Source organism: Salmo salar, chromosome 04 (genome assembly GCF_965601325.2).
Source record: "Salmo salar chromosome 04, fSalSal1, whole genome shotgun sequence".
Lineage (NCBI taxonomy): Eukaryota > Metazoa > Chordata > Actinopteri > Salmoniformes > Salmonidae > Salmo > Salmo salar.
Window position 1 is genome coordinate 57,797,085 of NC_138294.1, and position 19,628 is coordinate 57,816,712.

Sequence of the window (19,628 nt, forward strand, 5' to 3'; positions counted from 1 at the left end):
ACCCGGCACAGCCAGAAGAGGACTGGCAACCCCTTATAACCTGGTTCCGCTCTAGGTTTCTTCCTAGGTTTTGGCCTTTCTAGGGAGTTTTTACTAGCCACCGTGCTTCTACACCTGCATTGCTTGCTGTTTGGGGGTTTAGGCTGGGTTTCTGTACAGCACTTCGGGACATCAGCTGATGTAAGAAGGGCTTCATAAATACATTTGATTGATTGATTGATTTAATGCATTTCAATTCACAGGTGTGCCTTGTTGAAAGTTAATTTGTCGAATTTCTTAGTGCAATTGAACCAATCAGTTGTGTTGTGACAAGGTATGGGTGGTATACAGAAGATAGCCTATTTGGTAAAAGACCAAGTCCATATTATGGCAAGAACAGCTCAAATAAGCAAAGATAAACGACAGTCCATCATTACATTAAGACATGATGGTCAGTCAATCCGGAACATTTCAAGCACTTTCAAAGTTTCTTCAAGAGCAGTCGCAAAACCCATCAAGCACTATGATGAAACTGGCTCTCATGGGGACCGCTACAGGAAAGGAAGACCCAGAGTTAACTCTGCTGCAGAGGATAAGTTCATTAGAGTTACCAGCCTCAGAAATTGCAGCCCAAATAAATGCTTCACAGAGTTCAAGTAACAGACACATCTCAACATCAACTGTTCAGAGGAGACTGCGTGAATCAGGCCTTTATTATCGAATTGCTTCAAAGAAACCACTACTAAAGGACACCAATATGAAGAAGAGACTTCCTTGGGCCAAGAAACACAAGCAATGGATATTTGACCGGTGGAAATCTGTCCTTTGGTCTGATGACTCCAAATTAGAGATTTTTGGTTCCAACCACTGTGTCTTTGTGAGACGTAGAGTACGTGAACGGATGATCTCCGCATCTGTGGTTCCCACCGTGAAGCATGGAGGAGGAGGTGTGACGGTGTGGGGCTGCTTTGCTGGTGACACTGTCTGGGATTTATTTAGAATTCAAAGGCACACTTAACCAGCATGGCTACCGCAGCAATATGCCATCCCATCTGGTTTGCGCTTAGTGGAACTATAATTTGCTGTTCAACAGGACAATGACCCAAAACACACCTCCAGGCTGTGTAAGGGCTATTTGACCAAGAGGGAGAGTGATGGAGTGCTGCATCAGATGACCTGGCCTCCACAATCACCCGACCTCAACCCAATTGAGATGGTTTGGGATGAGTTGGACCGCAGAGTGAAGGAAAAGCAGCCAACAAGTGCTCAGCATATGTGGGAACTTTAAGACTGTTGGAAAAGCATTCCAGGTGACACCTCATGAAAGACTGTGTCGTCAAGGCAAAGGGTGGCTACTTTGAAGAATCTCATATGTTTTGATTTAACACTTTTTGGCTACTACATGATTCCATATATGTTATTTCATAGTTTTGATGTCTTCACTATTATTCTACAATGTAGAAAATAGTAAAAATAAAGAAAAACCCTTGAATGAGTAGGTGTGTCCAAACTTTTGACTGGTACTGTATATTTACCAAAAAATATATAGGGGAATGGAAATGATGCAGACAATTACAATGATGAGAGCTACAATCTATCTGCAATATTAAAGCTGATCTACCCCCCTCCAAAAAAGGGTAGATGTACTTGTTTTGTACAGTTACTGTAGGGTACATGCGGTAGAGGCCAATGGAACGCAGACCGTGGGGGATAGAAGGACGTCGGATTTGCGCACATTAACAAATCAGATTTAACAAAGTGGATATCCGTTATGATTGATGTATTGTAACAGGCCCACAATGTGGTTACTAAAGTCAGATTTGACAGTTTTCACTGCATAACATTTAGAAGTTTATTTTCAGGTTTAGAAGAAGTGACTGCTAACTCTCGTTCGTATAAGCTGGTAGCATAGGCAGCATACAGTGGTGGTAGTCAGTCGTTTTTAACTGTAATGCAGTTGATTGGTGACGATGACATGAATATGCATCTATACATGCGGTAAAGTGGCGTGGGACCAGTAACCGAAAGGTTGCAAGATCGAATACCTGAGCTGACAAGGTAAAAATCTGTCGTTCTGCCCCTGAACAAGGCAATTAACCAACTGTTCCTAGGCTGTCATTGTAAATAAGAATTTGTTCTTAACTGACATGCCTAGTTAAATAAAGGTATAAAAAAAATCTAACTCGACCAAAACAATGGAATTGCCATGGAAACACGTTGGAGAAAGATACTGAATCTCCTCCTTGCCCCCCAGCAAAATTAGCCTGCGTTTAGGCTATTGTTTGTGTTTCACACAATGTTGTGGTAAACATTTGAGTATGATGTTTGCATATGGATGTCAATCCCAACACATGTTCATGTCATCAATCAACTGCAATACAGTTCAAAACGACTAACTACCACCACTGAATTATGTATGTTAACTAGCTTATATGAACCAGTCAGTGTTTAGCAGACATTTACCACATCTATGGCATTGCTGCTATGGCTGTATTCTGACTTCTCAACCGCCTGGTAGAGATCTGTTATTTCTTAAATAAGCATCAAGTTGAAAAAAAAAAAACATATTGATAGTTTGTGTTTGAGTTCTTAGTAGTATGAATTTAAGTTTTTAATAATAATAAAAATGTTTTATAAGGAGAGACCGGTAAAGGTTTAAAAGAACAACTGGCCAAGTGTTTGAATCAGGGAGCAGGTCAGTCTCAGAAGATGAGCAGGGCTGCAGTGGCTGGCGGTACATGTGTGACTCACAACCATCTCCCCCCTCCTCCCGCTCTTTCTCTCTCGCTTGCTCTTTCACACCTTTTATTTCCTCTCACAGTGGAGGAAGAAAACAAACGCTTTATGCAAAAGTAAGGCATCCATTATAACCACAACATAATATGCAAAAGTGGCTTCCACACTCATTTCTCTCCCTCTCTCTCCTGTCATCCCTCTCCCTCTCAGCAACAGAGAAAAGAGCGAGAGATGGTGAGACAGCAAGAAAAGGGCCCCCATCGGAGACTTGACGATATAAGGAGGGAGGAGGATAGGAGGCTGGCCGAGAGGGAGCAGGTAACCAACCACGAGAAGCGCAGGAGCACAATCAGCCAATTGTGGAGAGGTGTGGGCGTAGCCTACTCTGCAGGCTACTGCAAGCCACTCTGGCTGTGTAATGTCAGTGAGCTGGTTGCCATGGCAGCAGGGATCTAAATTAGAGTATTGATACAGAGATGAGTTTTCTGTGGGTGAGCTCAGTTTCTGCGTCTCTCTTTTGCTTCGTTTCTGCTCTACCTTCGTAACACTGCGACTGGCATTATATCACAGTCAACCTACGTTTTATAATCAATTCTCCTAGTCTCCTTTTCTCCATAAACCGTTTAACACTCCTACCATTGCCCGTTTCTAAGCGATAACTAACCTGCATCGAGTCCTAAATGAAGAAGTGATGCAATTTATATGGATTTGTATTGTAGAGGCTAACACTCAAACTGCAAAAGCTAATACCTTTTTATCAGTAGCGTTTAGTTTACCTGTAGCATTTTAAAGCCATGACAAATCACTAAGGCTGTATACTAACTAGTGTATGACAGTCATAATTTCCCCCCTACATCGTGGTCTATTTATATCTATCCTCTTCTTCTCCATTGTCTTTCCTTTCCCTCTTCACCCCTCCTCCACCTCTCTCTTCAGGAGTTCATAAGACATAAGTTAGAGGAGGAACAGCGGCAGTTAGAAATCCTTCAGCAGCAGCTGCTTCAGGAGCAGGCACTGCTCATGGTAACTCTCTTCCTTCCTTTATCCTGCAGTCACCTCCTCTCCTCAGCCCTAGTCTACCCCTACCTCTGCCTGCAGGGCATACTGCTCACCCTCCTCCTCCTACTGGCACTTCACACCTCTCACCACTAGAGGCGTCAAAATTCCACTTTGACGGTTTGCACTAACATACTGTATTTTGATTCTTTATTTTACGAAAACATTTCTTGAGAGAACTAGAGAATCATTGAGAGAACTCTGAGAATAAGGCCCTTGTCTATGTATACCCTGCATGATGTCCCCATCTTTGTATGTAGGATTGTGTCTGTTTGGGGGGCATGTCAAAGGGGTGTACTAGCCATGCTCAGGCCTAGAAAAGTCTGCTTTTGACCGTATGATGGTGTGTGTGCAGGAATACAAGCGTAAGCAGCTGGAAGAGCAGAGGCAGTCGGAGCGTCTGCAGAGGCAGCTGCAGCAGGAGCATGCCTACTTGGTGTCCCTGCAGCAGCAGCAACAGGACAAGAAGCCCCAGCCCCTCTACCACTACAGCAAGAACGTGGAGCCCAACAATAAGCCTGCATGGGCCCGAGAGGTACAATAATGCCACACGGACATGAACAGTGGAACATGCTATAACTTCAACTTAAATAACCCTATCGACCACACCTTTCATTAAATAGGGTTTTATAACCTAGAGTAATACCAGAGGAATATATTCAGCAATTACCCTGTAACAAGCTAGCATCAAGCAGTTATGCAGTATCACCTTAAGTGTCATATTGTTTCCTGAAAGTTAGTCTGATTCGACATCTCTGTGATGGGATTTCTCCCTTCCTCTCCCCCCATCACTTCTCCCCTTATTTCCCTCCATTTTCCTCTGTCTCAGGTGGAGGAGCGCAGTAAGCTCAACAGGCAGGGCTCCCCCAAAATCTGCAACACTGTCTCTGACACTGCCATCCAATCACGCTCTGACTCCATCAGCCAATCCGGAGGGGGCCAGGCTGCTCAGACCCCACCTATGCAGCGGCCTGTTGAGCCTCAGGGGGGGCAGGGCAAGGTGTGTGTTGTTGTTTGTTCATCTGGGAATATATTTGTGTGTACTTTATTAATATGTTTCCCTTGTTACAATATAGTGTAGACATGTTGTTGAAATACTGGTTTATCACAATGGAGACTGCAATGTGTCAAAGTTGAGAGAAAAATTAGATGTTCTTTCCTTCCCTATGTCTTTTTCCTTGGACTGCATTACCCCCTGTCTAATAATGTTTATTTTACCTTTATTTATTTTCAATCTTCTTTTCCTTCCTTTTCTCCCCTCTCCTCCTCCTGGACCCACCCTTTTCCCTTCTTATTGCTTTCATATCGTCTTATTTCCCTCATTTCATAAAATGGCAAAAATCCCTATATGCACTGCACAATCCTCCGTCCTATCACTCTATTTTGCTTGCTCTCACTACCTGACCCTGCCCTCTCCTCCACCTCCATACTCACTTCCTCCGTTCCCTCCTTCCTCACTGCTGCACCCCTGCAGTTCCAGATGGCCCACTTGGTCCCGCTGAAGCCCTACGCTGCCCCTGTCCCCCGCTCCCAGTCCCTGTGTGACCAGCCCACTAAGACCATGTCCGCCTTCCCCACCCAGGACCCCTCCCCCACCCCCCGCCCCGTCCACTCCAGGGAGCTGGTCCGACAGAACTCTGATCCCACCTCCGAGAGCCCCGCCCCACAGCCTCGCAAAAGGGAGGACCGCGGCCCCTGGATCCGCCTGCCGGAGATCGAACAGCCGCCCAAGGTGAGAGGCCACCTGCTGGTTTTAGTCTTTTAGATATACTGTACCAGTCAAAGGTTTGGACACACCTACTCATTCAAGTTTAAAACAATTTTTTTACTCTTTTCTACATTGTAGAATAATAGTGAAGACATCAAAACTATGAAATAACACATGGAATCATGTAGTAAGCAAAAAAGTGTAAAACAAATCAAAATATATTTTATATTTGAGAATCTTTAAAGTAGCCACCCTTTGCCTTGATGACAGCTTTTCACACTCTTGGCATTCTCTCAACCAGCTTCATGATGTAGTCGCCTGGAATGCATTTCAATTAACAGGTGTGCTTTGTTAAAAGTTAATTTGTGGAATTTCTTTCCTTCTTAATGCGTTTCAGCCAATCAGTGTTGTGACAAGGTAGGGGTGGTATACAGAAGATAGCCCTATTTGGTAAAAGACCAAGTCTATATTATGGCAAGAACAGCTCAAATAAGCAAAGAGAAACGACAGTCCGCCATTCCTACAAGACATGAAGATCAGTCAGTCTGGAACATTTCAAGAACTTTCAATGTTTATTCAAGTGCAGTCACAAAAACCATCAAGCGCTATGATGAAACTGGCTCTCATGAGGACCGACACGGGAAAGGAAGACCCAGAGTTACCTCTGCTGCAGAGGATACGTTCATTAGATTTAACTGCACCTCAGATTGCAGCCCAAATAAATGCTTCACAAAGTTCAAGTAACAGACACATCTCAACATCAACTGTTCAGAGGAGACTGCGTGAATAATGCCTTCATGGTTGAATTGCTACAAAGAAACCACTACTAAAGGACACCAATAAGAAGAGGACCCAGAGTAGGTGAACGGATGATCTCCACATGATGGTTTGGAGGTGCTTTGTTGGTGACACTGTGTTATTTATTTAGAATTCAAGGCACACTTAACCAGCATGGCTACCACAGCATTCTGCAGCAATCCGCCACCCCATCTGGATTGCGTTTAGTCCCACTATCATTTGTGTTTCAACAGGGTAATAACCCAAAACACACCTCCAGGCTGTGTAAAGGCTGTTTGACCAAGAGGGAGAGTGATGGAGTGCTGCATCAGATGACCTGGCCTCCACAATCGCCCAACCTCAACCCAATTAAGATGGTTTGGGATGAGTTGGACCGCAGAGTGAAGGAAAAGCAGCCAACAAGTGCTCAGCATATGTGGGAACTCCTTCAAGACTGTTGCAAAAGCATTCCTTAGGCTAGCTGGTTGAGAGTATGCATAACTGTCATCAATGCAAGGGATGGCTACTTTGAAGAATCTAACATCTAAAATATACACTGCTCAAAAAAATAAAGGGAACACTTAAACAACACAATGTAACTCCAAGTCAATCACACTTCTGTGAAATCAAACTGTCCACTTAGGAAGCAACACTGATTGACAATAAATTTCACATGCTGTTGTGCAAATGGAATAGACAACAGGTGGAAATTATAGGCAATAAGCAAGACACCCCCAATAAAGGAGTGGTTCTGCAGGTGGGGACCACAGACCACTTCTCAGTTCCTATGCTTCCTGGCTGATGTTTTGGTCACATTTGAATGCTGGCGGTGCTTTCACTCTAGTGGTAGCATGAGACGGAGTCTACAACCCACACAAGTGGCTCAGGTAGTGCAGCTCATCCAGGATGGCACATCAATGCGAGCTGTGGCAAGAAGGTTTGCTGTGTCTGTCAGCGTAGTGTCCAGAGCATGGAGGCGCTACCAGGAGACAGGCCAGTACATCAGGAGACGTGGAGGAGGTCGTAGGAGGGCAACAACCCAGCAGCAGGACCGCTACCTCAGCCTTTGTGCAAGGAGGAGCAGGAGGAGCACTGCCAGAACCCTGCAAAATGACCTCCAGCAGGCCACAAATGTGCATGTGTCTGCTCAAACTGTCAGAAACAGACTCCATGAGGGTGGTATGAGGGCCCGACGTCCACAGGTGGGGGTTGTGCTTACAGCCCAACACCGTGCAGGACGTTTGGCATTTGCCAGAGAACACCAAGATTGGCAAATTCGCCACTGGCGCCCTGTGCTCTTCACAGATGAAAGCAGGTTCACACTGAGCACGTAACAGACGTGACAGAGTCTGGAGACGCCGTGGAGAACGTTCTGCTGCCTGCAACATCCTCCAGCATGACCGGTTTGGCGGTGGGTCAGTCATGGTGTGGGGTGGCATTTCTTTGGGGGCCGCACAGCCCTCCATGTGCTCGCCAGAGGTAGCCTGACTGCCATTAGGTACCGAGATGAGATCCTCAGACCCCTTGTGAGACCATATGCTGCTGCGGTTGGCCCTGGGTTCCTCCGTATGTAAGACAATGCTAGACCTCGTGGCTGGAGTGTGTCAGCAGTTCCTGCAAGAGGAAGGCATTGATGCTATGGACTGGCCCGCCCGTTCCCCAGACCTGAATCCAATTGAGCACATCTGGGACATCATGTCTCGCTCCATCCACCAACGCCACATTGCACCACAGACTGTCCAGGAGTTGGCGGATGCTTTAGTCCAGGTCTGGGAGGAGATCTCTCAGGAGACCATCCGCCACCTCATCAGGAGCATGCCCAGGCGTTGTAGGGAGGTCATACAGGCACGTGGAGGCCACACACACTACTGAGCCTTATTTTGACTTGTTTTAAGGACATTACATCAAAGTTGGATCAGCCTGTAGTGTGGTTTTCCACTTTTAATTTTGAGTGTGACACCAAATCCAGACCTCCATGGGTTGATAAATTGGATTTCCATTGATTATTTTTGTGTGATTTTGTTGTCAGCACATTCAACTATGTAAAGAAAAAAGTATTTAATAAGATTATTTCTTTCATTCAGATCTAGGATGTGTTGTTTATGTGTTCCCTTTATTTTTTTGAGCAGTATATTTTGATTTAACACTTTTTTTGGTTACTACATGATTCCATATGTGTTATTTCATAGTGTTGATGTCTTCACTATTATTCTACGATGTAGAAAATAGTAAAAATAAAGAAAATCCCTTGAATGAGTAGGTGTGTCAAATCTTGACTGGTACTGTATATTTACAAAAAAATATACAGGGGAATGGAAATGATGCAGACAATTACAATGATGAGAGCTACAATCTATCTGCAATATTAAAGCTGATCTACCTGAAAATGGCAGATGTACTTAATGTTTTGTACACCTAGTGTACATGCGGTAGAGGCAAATGGAACACAGACCGTGGGGGATAGAAGGACTTCGCATTGGCGCACATTAGCAAATCAGATTTAACAAAGTGACTATTCGTCATCCATCATGATTGATGTATTGTAACAGGCCCACAATGTGGTTACTAAAGTCAGATTTGACAGTTTTCACTGCATAACATTTAGAAGTTTCTTTTCAGGTTTAGAAGAAGTGACTGCTAAATGCTAACTCTCGTTCGTATAAGCTGGTAGCATAGGCAGCATACAGTGGTGGTAGTCAGTCGTTTTTAACTGTAATGCAGTTGATTGGTGACGATGACATGAACATGCATCTATACATGCGGTAAAGAGGTCAATCGAACTCGACCAAATCAATGGAATTGCCATATTCTTATCGGCAGACTCAACAGCCTTGGTTTCTCTAATGACTGCCTCGCCTGGTTCACTAACTACTTCTCAGATAGAGTTCAGTGTGTCAAATCGGAGGGCCTGTTGTCCAGACCTCTGGCAGTCTCTATGGGTGTGCCACAGGGTTCAATTCTCTGGCCGACTCTTTTCTCTGTATATATCAATGATGTCGCTCTTGCTGCGGGTGATTCTTTGATCCACCTCTACGCAGAAGACACCATTCTGTATACTTCTGGCCCTTCTTTGGACACTGTGTTAACAGACCTCCAAACGAGCTTCAATGCCATACAACACTCCTTCCGTGGCCTCCAACTGCTCTTAAATGCTAGTAAAACGAAATGCATGCTCTTCAACCGATCGCTGCCCGCCCGCCTAGCATCCCTACTCTGGACGGTTCTGACTTAGAATATGTGGACAACTATAAATACCTAGGTGTCTGGCTAGACTGTAAACTCCTTCCAGACACACATTAAGCATCTCCAATCCAAAAAATCTAGAATCGGCTTCCTATTTCGCAACAAAGCCTCCTTCACTCATGCTGCCAAACATACCCTCGTAAAACGGACTATCCTGCCGATCCTTGACTTCGGCGATGTCATTTACAAAATAGCCTCCAACACTCTACTCAGCAAATTGGATGCAGTCTATCACAGTGCCATCTGTTTTGTCACCAAAGCCCCATATACTACCCACCATTGCGACCTGTATGCTCTTGTTGGCTGGTCCTCGCTACATATTCGTCGCCAGACCCACTGGCTTCAGGTCATCTATTAGTCTTTGCTAGGTAAAGCTCCGCCTTATCTCAGCTCACTGGTCACCATAGCAACACCCACCCGTAGCACACACTCCAGCAGGTATATTTCACTGGTCATCCCCAAAGCCAACACCTCCTTTGGCCGCCTTTCCTTCCAGTTCTCTGCTGCCAATGACTTGAACCAATTGTAAAAATCACTGAAGTTGGAGACCTATATCTCCCTCGCTAACTTAAAGCATTGGCTGTCAGAGCAGCTTACCGATCGCTGTACACAGCCCATCTGTAAATAGCCCATCCAACCAACTACCTACCCCATCCCCATATGTTTTTTTTTTCTTCTTTTTTCTGCTCTTTAGCACACCCGTGTTTATACTTGCACATCCTCATCTGCACATATATCACTCCACGGTAAATTGCTAAATTGTAATTACTTCGCCACTGTGGCCTATTTTTTTGCCTTACCTCCTTACTTAATTTGCACACACTGTATACAGATTTTCTATTGCGTTATTGATTGTACATTTGTTTATCCCATGTGCAACTGTGTTGTTTTTGTCGCACTGCTTTGCTTTATCTTGGCCAGGTCACAGTTGTAATGAGAACTTGTTCTCAACTGGCCTACCTGGTTAAATAAAGGTGAAATAAAGAAAAATAAAGAAAAACCCTTGAATGTTTTGGTGTGTCCAAACTTTTGACTGGTTCTGTATATACAAAAGTATGTGGACACCCCTTCAAATTAGTGGATTCGGCTATTTTAGCCACACCTGTTGCTGACCTGTATAACATCGAGCGCAAAGCCATGAAATCTCCATATATAAACATTGGCAGTAGAATGGCCTAACTGAAGAGCTCAGTGACTTTCAACATGGCACCATCATAGAATGCCACCTTTCCAACAAGTCAGTTCATCAAATTTCGGCCCTGTTAGAGCTGCCCCGGTCAACTGTAAGTGCTGTTATTGGAAGTGGAAATGTCTAGGAGCAACAACGGCTCAGCCGTGAAGTGGTAGGCCACACAAGCTCACAGAATGGAACCTCCGAATGCTGAAGCGTGTAGTGCGTAAAAATTGTCTGTCCTCGGTTGCAACACTTACTACCGAGTACCAAACTGCCTCTGGAAGCAACGTCAGCACAAGAACTGTTTGTCGGGAGCTTCCAAGCCTAAGATCACAATGCCAAGCGTCTGCTGGAGTGGTGTAAATCTCACCACCATTGGACTCTGGAGTAGTGGAAATGCGTTCTCTGGATTGATGAATCACACTTTACTATCTGGCAGTTTAACAGCCGAATCTGGGTTTGGCGGATGCCAGGAGAGTGCTACCTGCCCCAATGTATAGTGCCAACTGTAAAGTTTGGTGGAGGAGGAATAATGGTCTGGGGCTGTTTTTCATGTTTCGGGCTAGGGCCCTTTAGTTCCAGTGAAGGGAAATCTTAATGCTACAGCATACAATGACATTCTAGACGATTCTGTACTTCCAACTTTGTGGCAACAGTTTGGGAAAGGTCCTTTCCTGTTTCAGCATGACAATGTCCCCATGCACAAAGCGAGGTCCATACAGAAATGGTTTGTTGAGATCTGTGTGGAAGAACTTGACTGGCCTGCACAGAGCCCTGACCTCAACCCCATCGAACACCTTTGGAATGAATTGGAATGCAGACTGCGTGCCAGGCCTAATCGCCCAACATCAGTGAGGTCTGGCACTGCGGGGAAGCAAGTCCCCTCAGCAATGTTCCAACATCTAGTGGAAAGCCTTCCCAGAAGAGTGGAGGCAGTTATAGCAGCAAAGGGGCGACCAAGTCCATATTAATGCCGATGATTTTGGAATGAGATGTTCGACGAGCAGATGTTCACATACTTTTGGTCATATAGTGTATTTAGTAATGTCGGATATCTCTCTATCTTTCGCAGATTCCCCAGAGGACCGCCTCCATTGCCACAGCTCTCAACACCAACCTATCATCTGGCATCAGGCATCCAGTCAGAGCCAGGTAACTCAGACGGACACATCTAAGCTACTCTCATTCTAATTCCGGCTCCTAGAACCAAATCTCCCGCTTCTTGATTTAGGTTTTGGCGGCAAACACTTTCCAATCTGTCTTAACGAAGTCCATACCTCCCTCTGCCAAAGCCTGTTCCCAGTTCCTCCCTCCCTCTTCAGAAAGGGCACGTGTTTATTCATATTTTATGCACTACATGCAAACATGGAGGTATCTGAAGATGTTTTCAATGGAACTATTTAGCGGGTAAGCAGTGTTTTAGAGAATTATGGCGAAAATTTGTCCCCACTAAACAACACCTCCGCAAAATCATGATTTGTCTAAATACTCAGCTGATGATAATCTAAAGCACCAAACAGTAAGTCACTTTTACTCCCTGTCTCACTCATGAGCTCATTTGGCAATACATTCACATTTTAAAGATGTCAGAAGACTATTCTGATTCCAATCATGACCCATGGATGATGGTAGATCATGACAGAGTTATGATATTCACTGCTGAGGCTTAATAACTGATCTTATCTCTTCCTTGTAACAGCAACCCAGACCTCAGCCGCAACGACCGCTGGGAGAGAGGAGATAGCATGAACCTCGTATCCAATCTACCCCAGACTGGCTCTCTGGAGAGGCACCGGATACTCAGTGAGTCGATCACATTCTCTGTGACTCTGCTTATCTATCTCTTTCTCTTTCTGTTGATCCCTCTTATGGAATGAAAGCAAGCCCCAGCAATGATGTTAGCAGTTCCTTGGTGACATTCAGAATGTTGGTTTCAGGCTCCTCCAAAATAGACTCCCCCATACTAGGCCATGACGGGCGCATGACTGGGCACAAGCCAGGGGAGTCTCGCACGTCGTCCCGCCCCAGTCGCCCTGCTGTAAGTACCCCTCACCTGTAAAACACCCTCACGGTGAACACTGCATGAAGGATATTCAGACACTTTACACACCCTTCCCATTTATCAGCTGTTCACACGCTTCTTCTTTTCAGCTTATCACTTTTCAAATGTATTTTCACTGACTATTCTGCACTATTGTAACACCTGCACTCACTCCCCAATCCCTACAGCAGATCTTTTTCTGGATATTGACTCCTACGCTAACGGTTTCTCTTTTTTTCATATCCTATTCTCTGCACTTTTCTTTTTCTCTCTTCCTACACCGCTCACTTCCCTGTTTGTCCACTGCTTCTTCCTATGCACAGAGTTACAAGAGAGCTATAGGAGAGGTAAGTATCTGTGTGTGTGCTGTGATACACAAGTATTGGTTTCACTATGTCAGGCTGCTGTGTTAAGTTACACATGCCTGTCATAGTCCTAGTATGCTGGTAAAACCTGTCGTGTGTGTGTGTGTGTGTGTGTTCAGGACCATGGGCTGTATGCTAAGGAGCGTCCTGAGGAGCAGCCCAGACCTCCAGTGAAGGCCAATGACTACTCCTCATCCTCAGAAGGCAGTGAGAGCAGTGAGGAGAGTGAGAGTGGAGAGGGGAATGAGGAGGAGGACAGCCCTACAGACCGGTCAGTACCAGGGTGGGAGAACACACACACTGACAAACAGGAAGGAGAAAAAAGGAGAGACAGCTTCTTGTGTGAATAATGACATTGAAAGGAGAGACAGCTTCTCGTGTGAATAATGACATTGAAAGGAGAGACAGCTTCTCGTGTGAATAATGACATTGAAAGGAGAGACAGCTTCTCGTGTGAATAATGACATTGAAAGGAGAGACGACTTCTCGTGTGAATAATGACATTGAAAGCCCATTCTTATCCTCTTTATACCGCCACCCTCACCTTCCCTTCTTTCATTTTCCTGTCTACTTCATATCCTCTGCTGTTCTGTCATTTTCCTCTGTTTCTTCCTCCTTGACATCATCTCCTGTCTGTCTTTAGTCCCCGGGATGCCGACACTGACTCGGTCAACACCATGGTGGTTCATGAGGAGGAGGAGGAGGGCGAGGGAGGGGAGGAGGGGCAGGCTGGAGTCTACAGGGACCAGACCATGCTGGTGCAGAGGGTGAGTTATGTCTTTCAGGAAGTAGCCTACTGGACTAGAGAGAAGTCATCTGTATTAAACACACATTTGTATACATGCATGTGTGTGGAGTTGTGTAAATGTGTGTGGGTGGTCAGGTTACTCTTATGTAGGAGGTTGTGTTGGGCCATTGTGACGTGGTTTGTCCCCGTTGCCCGGCAGACACCAGAGAAGCGGAGCCACAATGGATACACCAACCTGCCTGATGTGGTGCAGCCCTCCCACTCCCCCACTGACTCCGCCTCCCACTCCTCCCCTGGGAAAGACTCTGTCTATGATGTGAGTCTCTCTGACTGTCTCCCCGAATACAAGTACAATCATGGACATGGTTCTCTGCCCAAAACCCCATTCTCTCCCTTCCTTCCTGTTTCCCTCAGTATCAGTCCAGGGGTCTAGTCAAGGCGTCAAGTGGCAAGTCCTCTTTCACCACCTTTGTTGACCTGGGCATGTACCAACCACCAGGTGACACTGCGGATGCCATCTCTGTGGGCAGTAAGTACAGACAGAATGTCTCATTATCAAGAGGTTAAATGAGGTTCCCCTAAACACCCTCAATTCCTTAGTTCCCTTTTCTAGTCTCTAGCTTCATTACTCGGCTCACAATCCAGCATCTTTTACTTTACTGCTGTTAGTAAATCTGAGTCATGGAAATGTCTCACAGCAGGAGGGCAGCATTTGCTCACAGTAGCTTGATTCAATATCATTCCCTTAAGGAAGTTTTCTCTCCTCTTCCGTCTAAACATTGCCTGCTTCTCTGCCTCCCTCCTGCTGTGTCCAGGCCTGGGCTCCAGGTTTGAGCAGCTGAAGATGGAGGTGAGGAAAGGCTCCATGGTGAACGTGAACCCCACCAACACACGCCCCCACAGCGACACCCCCGAGATCCGCAAGTACAAGAAGAGGTTCAACTCTGAGATCCTCTGTGCTGCTCTCTGGGGTGAGACAGACGGCACGCTGGTCTAAGCTATAGCCCGCACTGTAATCATTTTATCCCCTCCACCATGAGTATCACATCTTTTACATATTTCCTGTAGGTCCTGATTGATTGCATTTTGGGGATATTTGTATCTGTGTGTGATTCCCAGGTGTGAACCTGCTGGTGGGGACAGAGAATGGTCTGAAGCTGCTGGACCGTAGTGGTCAGGGGAAGGTCTACCCCCTCATCAATTCCCGCAGGTTTCAACAAATGGATGTCCTGGAGGGACTGAACCTGCTCATCACCATATCAGGTGATTAGTACTGCTCAGGACTTGAACACTGCGCTCACCTGGGGTCTGTTCAGGATAGTGCAACATCACAAAATCCTCAGATAGAATCTGTTAGCTCTACATTTTGCCTTTCTATCTGCAACGTTCTGAACGTTTCATTTCAACTGAATACACCCGTGGCTAGTTAAGGATCATATCACCTCCACCTTATCTGACACCCTAGACCCACTTCAATTTGCTTACCGCCCCAATAGATCCACAGACGATGTAATCACCACCACACTGCACACTGCCCTATCCCATCTGGACAAGAGGAATACCTATGTAAGAATGCTGTTCATTGACCATAGCTCAGCCTTCAACACCATGGTACCCTCCAAGCTCATCATCAAGCTCAGGGCCCTAGGTCTGAACCTCGCCCTGTGCAACTGGGTCTTGGACTTCCTGACGGGCCGCCCCCAGGTGGTGAAGGTAGGAAACAACACCTCCACTTCACTGATCCTCAACACAGGGGCGCCACAAGGGTGTGTACTCAGCCCCCTCCTGTACTCCCTGTTCACCCATGACTGTGTGGCCATGCACGCCTCCAACTCAATCATCAAGTTTGCAGACGACACAACCATAGTAGGCCTGATTACTAACAATGACGAGACAGCCTACAGGGAGGAGGTGAGGGACCTGGCTGAGTGGTGCCAGGAAAATAACCTCACCCTCAACATCAACAAAGTGAAGGAGCTGATCGTGGACTTCAGGAAAAAGCAGAGGAAGCACCCCCTCTCTACATCGACGGGACCGCAGTGGAGAAGGTACAAAGCGTCAAGTTCCTTGGCGTACACATCACTCACGATCTGAAATGGTCCACCCACACAGACGTGTGGTGAAGAAGGCGCAACAGTACCTCTACAACCTCAGAGGAGGCTGAAGAAATTTGACTTGGCTCCTAAGACCCTCACACATTTTTACAGATGCACCATTGAGAGCGTCCTGTCGGGCTGTATCATCACCTGGTATGCAACTGCACCACCCACAACCGCATGGCTCTCCAGATGGTAGTGAGGTCTGCACAACGCATCACCGGGGGCAACTACCTGCCCTCCAGGACACCTACACCACCCGATGTCACAGGAAGGCCAATAAGATCAAGGACAACAACCACCTGAGCCACTGCCTGTTCACCCCGCTATCATCCAGAAGGCGAGGTCAGTACAGGTGCATCAAAGCAGGGACCAAGAGACTGAAAAACAGCTTCTATCTCAAGGCCATCAGACTGTTAAATAGCCATCACTAGCCGGCTACCACCCGGTTACTCAACCCTGCACCTTAGAGGCTGCTGCCCCATATACATAGACTGGCCACTTTAATAATGGAACACTAGTCACTTTAATAATGTTTACATACTGCTTTACTCATCTCATATGTATATATACTGTATTTTAGTCAGTGCCATTCCGACATTGCTCGTCCTAATATTTATATATTTCTTAATTCCATTATTTTACTTTTAGATTTGTGTGTATGGTTGTGAATTGTTAGATACTACTGTGAATTGTTAGATATTACTGCACTGTTGGAGCTAGGAACACAAACATGTATGTGACCAATAAGATTAGATTTGATTTGACAAGGACCTGTGCATCACAAACTCCATCTGTTGCTACTCAGCCCCTTTTCTTGTCCACTGTATAACCTCTTTGTTGTGTGTGTGTGTGTGTGTGTGTGTGTGTGTGTGTGTGTGTGTGTGTGTGTGTGTGTGTGTGTGTGTGTGTGTGTGTGTGTGTGTGTGTGTGTGTGTGTGTGTGTGTGTGTCCGTGTCCATCCCAGGTAAGAAGAACAAGGTGCGTGTGTACTACCTGGCCTGGCTGAGGAACAAGATCCTTCACAATGACCCGGAGGTGGAGAAGAAGCAGGGCTGGACCACCGTAGGGGAGATGGAGGGATGTGTCCACTACAAAGTGGGTGAGTAAAGGAAGGACGGAGACAGCGTAACAGTGATGTGACCCGTTATTGAACCGTACATCTATTATCAATGCATTTTCCAACCATGTATATTTACACAAATGGTTTTTGCCGCCTTGGTAGTGTTTATTTATAGTATAATATAAAGGCTCTAATCCCGCTTTGTTGTTTGTGTCTAGTGAAATATGAGAGGATCAAGTTCTTGGTGATAGCTATGAAGAATGCAGTGGAGGTATACGCCTGGGCTCCCAAGCCTTATCACAAATTCATGGCCTTCAAGGTAGGTCTCACTTTTCCTGCCTTATTGTTCTGAGTGCCAGGTGTTCTATTTCCCAGCCAGTCAACCAGAACAGCATTCAAAACCCCTTATGTTCTCCCTCTTTCTCCTCTCTCTTTCCATCTCCCATCTCTCTCTCTCCTCCTCTAGTCCTTTGGTGACCTGCCCCACAGGCCCCAGTTGGTAGACCTCACAGTGGAGGAAGGTCAGAGGTTGAAGGTCATCTATGGCTCCATTGCTGGCTTCCACGCCATCGACGTCGACTCTGGGAACAACTATGACATCTACATCCCAGTACATGTAAGTTCCTAGTGACACCACACACAGATAAACAGGGCCAGACAGAAACTATGGGGGCAGAATATCCTTAAGCCCCCACAAATTCTTCCAAATCAGATAGACTTGAGAATACATTTACACCTAAAATAGCTACAAAACATGAATAATAATCTGTTTTATTGATTAGATGCCCAAACTTGACAGGTATTGATGTAAAAACCTCCTCACAGTTTTCACCCACTTCTTGCTAGCTATACATTTTCGTCACTTCACAGCCGTGTTGAAGTACTCGAGCCCAGGACTCTCCCGATTTTTCATGACTTCTGACTCGACCATTGGTGACTCTGACTCGCATTTTTGTGACTTGTATTTTCACTTGGACTGAGTATGCTACTATGATAAGCAGAATATTATCAGAACTGTGTGCGCAGAGCAGCAAGGGTTCTGCTCTCTAGCAGTGGGAAGGATGCGCCACAGCCTACATCAGCTGGTGAGCTGCTGCGATGCAAGCAATGAGTGTGGGCAGACAGGCAAGGCAGGCTCTGCGTCCCCGTGACCACCACACTACTATTTAGCTTTGCCTGGTTAAGAAACAAACTGCTTTACGAAATTGAAAACCATAGTATTGAGTTTAAGAGTAAAACAGTCTAGCTATTTCTCTCTCCTCTTGACCATAGAAAAGTAGGCTCTTTGAATTTGTCGTCTCGCTCTACCCTCCTAATTTCCCCCCTGCAACCTATAACCAGGTTCTGACAAGTCTTAACATTTCACTCTGCATTAAAAAAACCTACACAAATATCAGTGGGAGATTTATAAAAAAGTAGCTGAGAGCCTGTTACAATTATTGCAAGTAATAGTCTGGCCAATCTGACAGGAGCAATAGCCAATTCCATCTGGAGAACATTCATCCATTACTGACTTGACATAACTATTGAACATTACATTAAAATAAAATGTGTGAGCCTGTGTATGAATGACTTATTTGTTTCATAGTCTATTGCATATTGCAGCCATTTATGACCATTGGGCAACAGGAGGTAAATCTTTGCGTTACTTCAATGCTCACAGTAAAATCTTCCCACCAGCCCGCCACTAGTAGTTGCTGGGAAGATTTCTTCTACTAAATCTGAGCTAAATCAATAGAGACGTGAATCTCTAGCAACAGACGAGCATCGAGCCATCAGTACGAGTGTGCAAAAAAACAGCAGTAACCAAAATATAAATGCTTTCCAAAGTTTTTCAGCAGATGGTGCGAAGAGTGTGGTGCCGTGTCAAATATGTAACAGAAAAATAGAGAAGACCGGAACCACTTCGAACTTCAAAACTCAGACCCAGTAATTCAGACTTGAGCACTTAGACCAGGACTCAAACACTGAGACTCAGACTTCAGCCATAGGGACTGGTGACTTGACTATTGGTGATTTGGACTTAGCCATAGGGACTAGTGACTCGACTACAACACTGCTTCACAGACTCTTATTCAGAGCGAGAATCAGTGCATTTAACTGTTAGGTCAAAAGATATTATACTCCTTCTCTCTGTGTGTGTCCAGATCCAGTGCCAGATAATGCCCCATGCCATCGTGTTCCTGCCCAGCTCGGACGGCATGGAGATGCTGCTGTGCTACGAGGACGAGGGAGTCTATGTAAACACCTACGGACGCATCATCAAAGATGTGGTGCTTCAGTGGGGCGAGATGCCCACCTCCGTTGGTATGGCACATGTGTACACACACACACACACACTTCCTCTTAAAGTTGCTGTGTTCTGAGTTATCTCCCTCTCTTTCTCTCTGTTCAGCCCATATCTGCTCTAACCAGATCATGGGCTGGGGAGAGAAGGCCATAGAGATCCGTGCTGTAGAGACAGGCCACTTGGACGGAGTCTTCATGCACAAGAGAGCCCAGAGACTCAAGTTCCTCTGTGAGAGGAATGACAAGGTGGGTCACACACACACACACATATTCACACTCACACAAACAGGTATGCACACACATGGATTCAGAAATGTACCCAATCTATATGTGTGTGGTCGTAATCTTCTGTT

General features: G+C 45.7%; 1 protein-coding gene across 7 annotated transcripts in view; it reads left to right on the top strand.

Annotated features, from left to right (window-relative positions):
• Window positions 1-19,628, top strand: part of mink1 (misshapen-like kinase 1) — a 69,793-nt gene that overhangs the window by 40,646 nt on the left and 9,519 nt on the right. The window contains exons 12-31 of one of the 7 annotated variants that reach the window (XM_014197475.3): window positions 2,926-3,033; window positions 3,652-3,738; window positions 4,127-4,306; window positions 4,601-4,771; window positions 5,246-5,503; window positions 11,746-11,825; window positions 12,373-12,476; window positions 12,611-12,711; window positions 13,038-13,061; window positions 13,199-13,350; window positions 13,723-13,846; window positions 14,027-14,143; window positions 14,242-14,356; window positions 14,643-14,798; window positions 14,947-15,090; window positions 16,891-17,025; window positions 17,205-17,305; window positions 17,453-17,602; window positions 19,134-19,293; window positions 19,382-19,521. In XM_014197475.3, the coding sequence (XP_014052950.1) occupies window positions 2,926-3,033; window positions 3,652-3,738; window positions 4,127-4,306; window positions 4,601-4,771; window positions 5,246-5,503; window positions 11,746-11,825; window positions 12,373-12,476; window positions 12,611-12,711; window positions 13,038-13,061; window positions 13,199-13,350; window positions 13,723-13,846; window positions 14,027-14,143; window positions 14,242-14,356; window positions 14,643-14,798; window positions 14,947-15,090; window positions 16,891-17,025; window positions 17,205-17,305; window positions 17,453-17,602; window positions 19,134-19,293; window positions 19,382-19,521 (2,607 nt within the window). Of the gene's footprint in view, window positions 1-2,925; window positions 3,034-3,651; window positions 3,739-4,126; window positions 4,316-4,600; window positions 4,772-5,245; window positions 5,504-11,745; window positions 11,826-12,372; window positions 12,477-12,610; window positions 12,712-13,037; window positions 13,062-13,198; window positions 13,351-13,722; window positions 13,847-14,026; window positions 14,144-14,241; window positions 14,357-14,642; window positions 14,799-14,946; window positions 15,091-15,323; window positions 15,412-16,890; window positions 17,026-17,204; window positions 17,306-17,452; window positions 17,603-19,133; window positions 19,294-19,381; window positions 19,522-19,628 lie in introns of those variants that run through there. The other 6 variants (XM_014197478.3, XM_014197476.3, XM_014197477.3 and 3 more) reach the window with 6 other exon arrangements.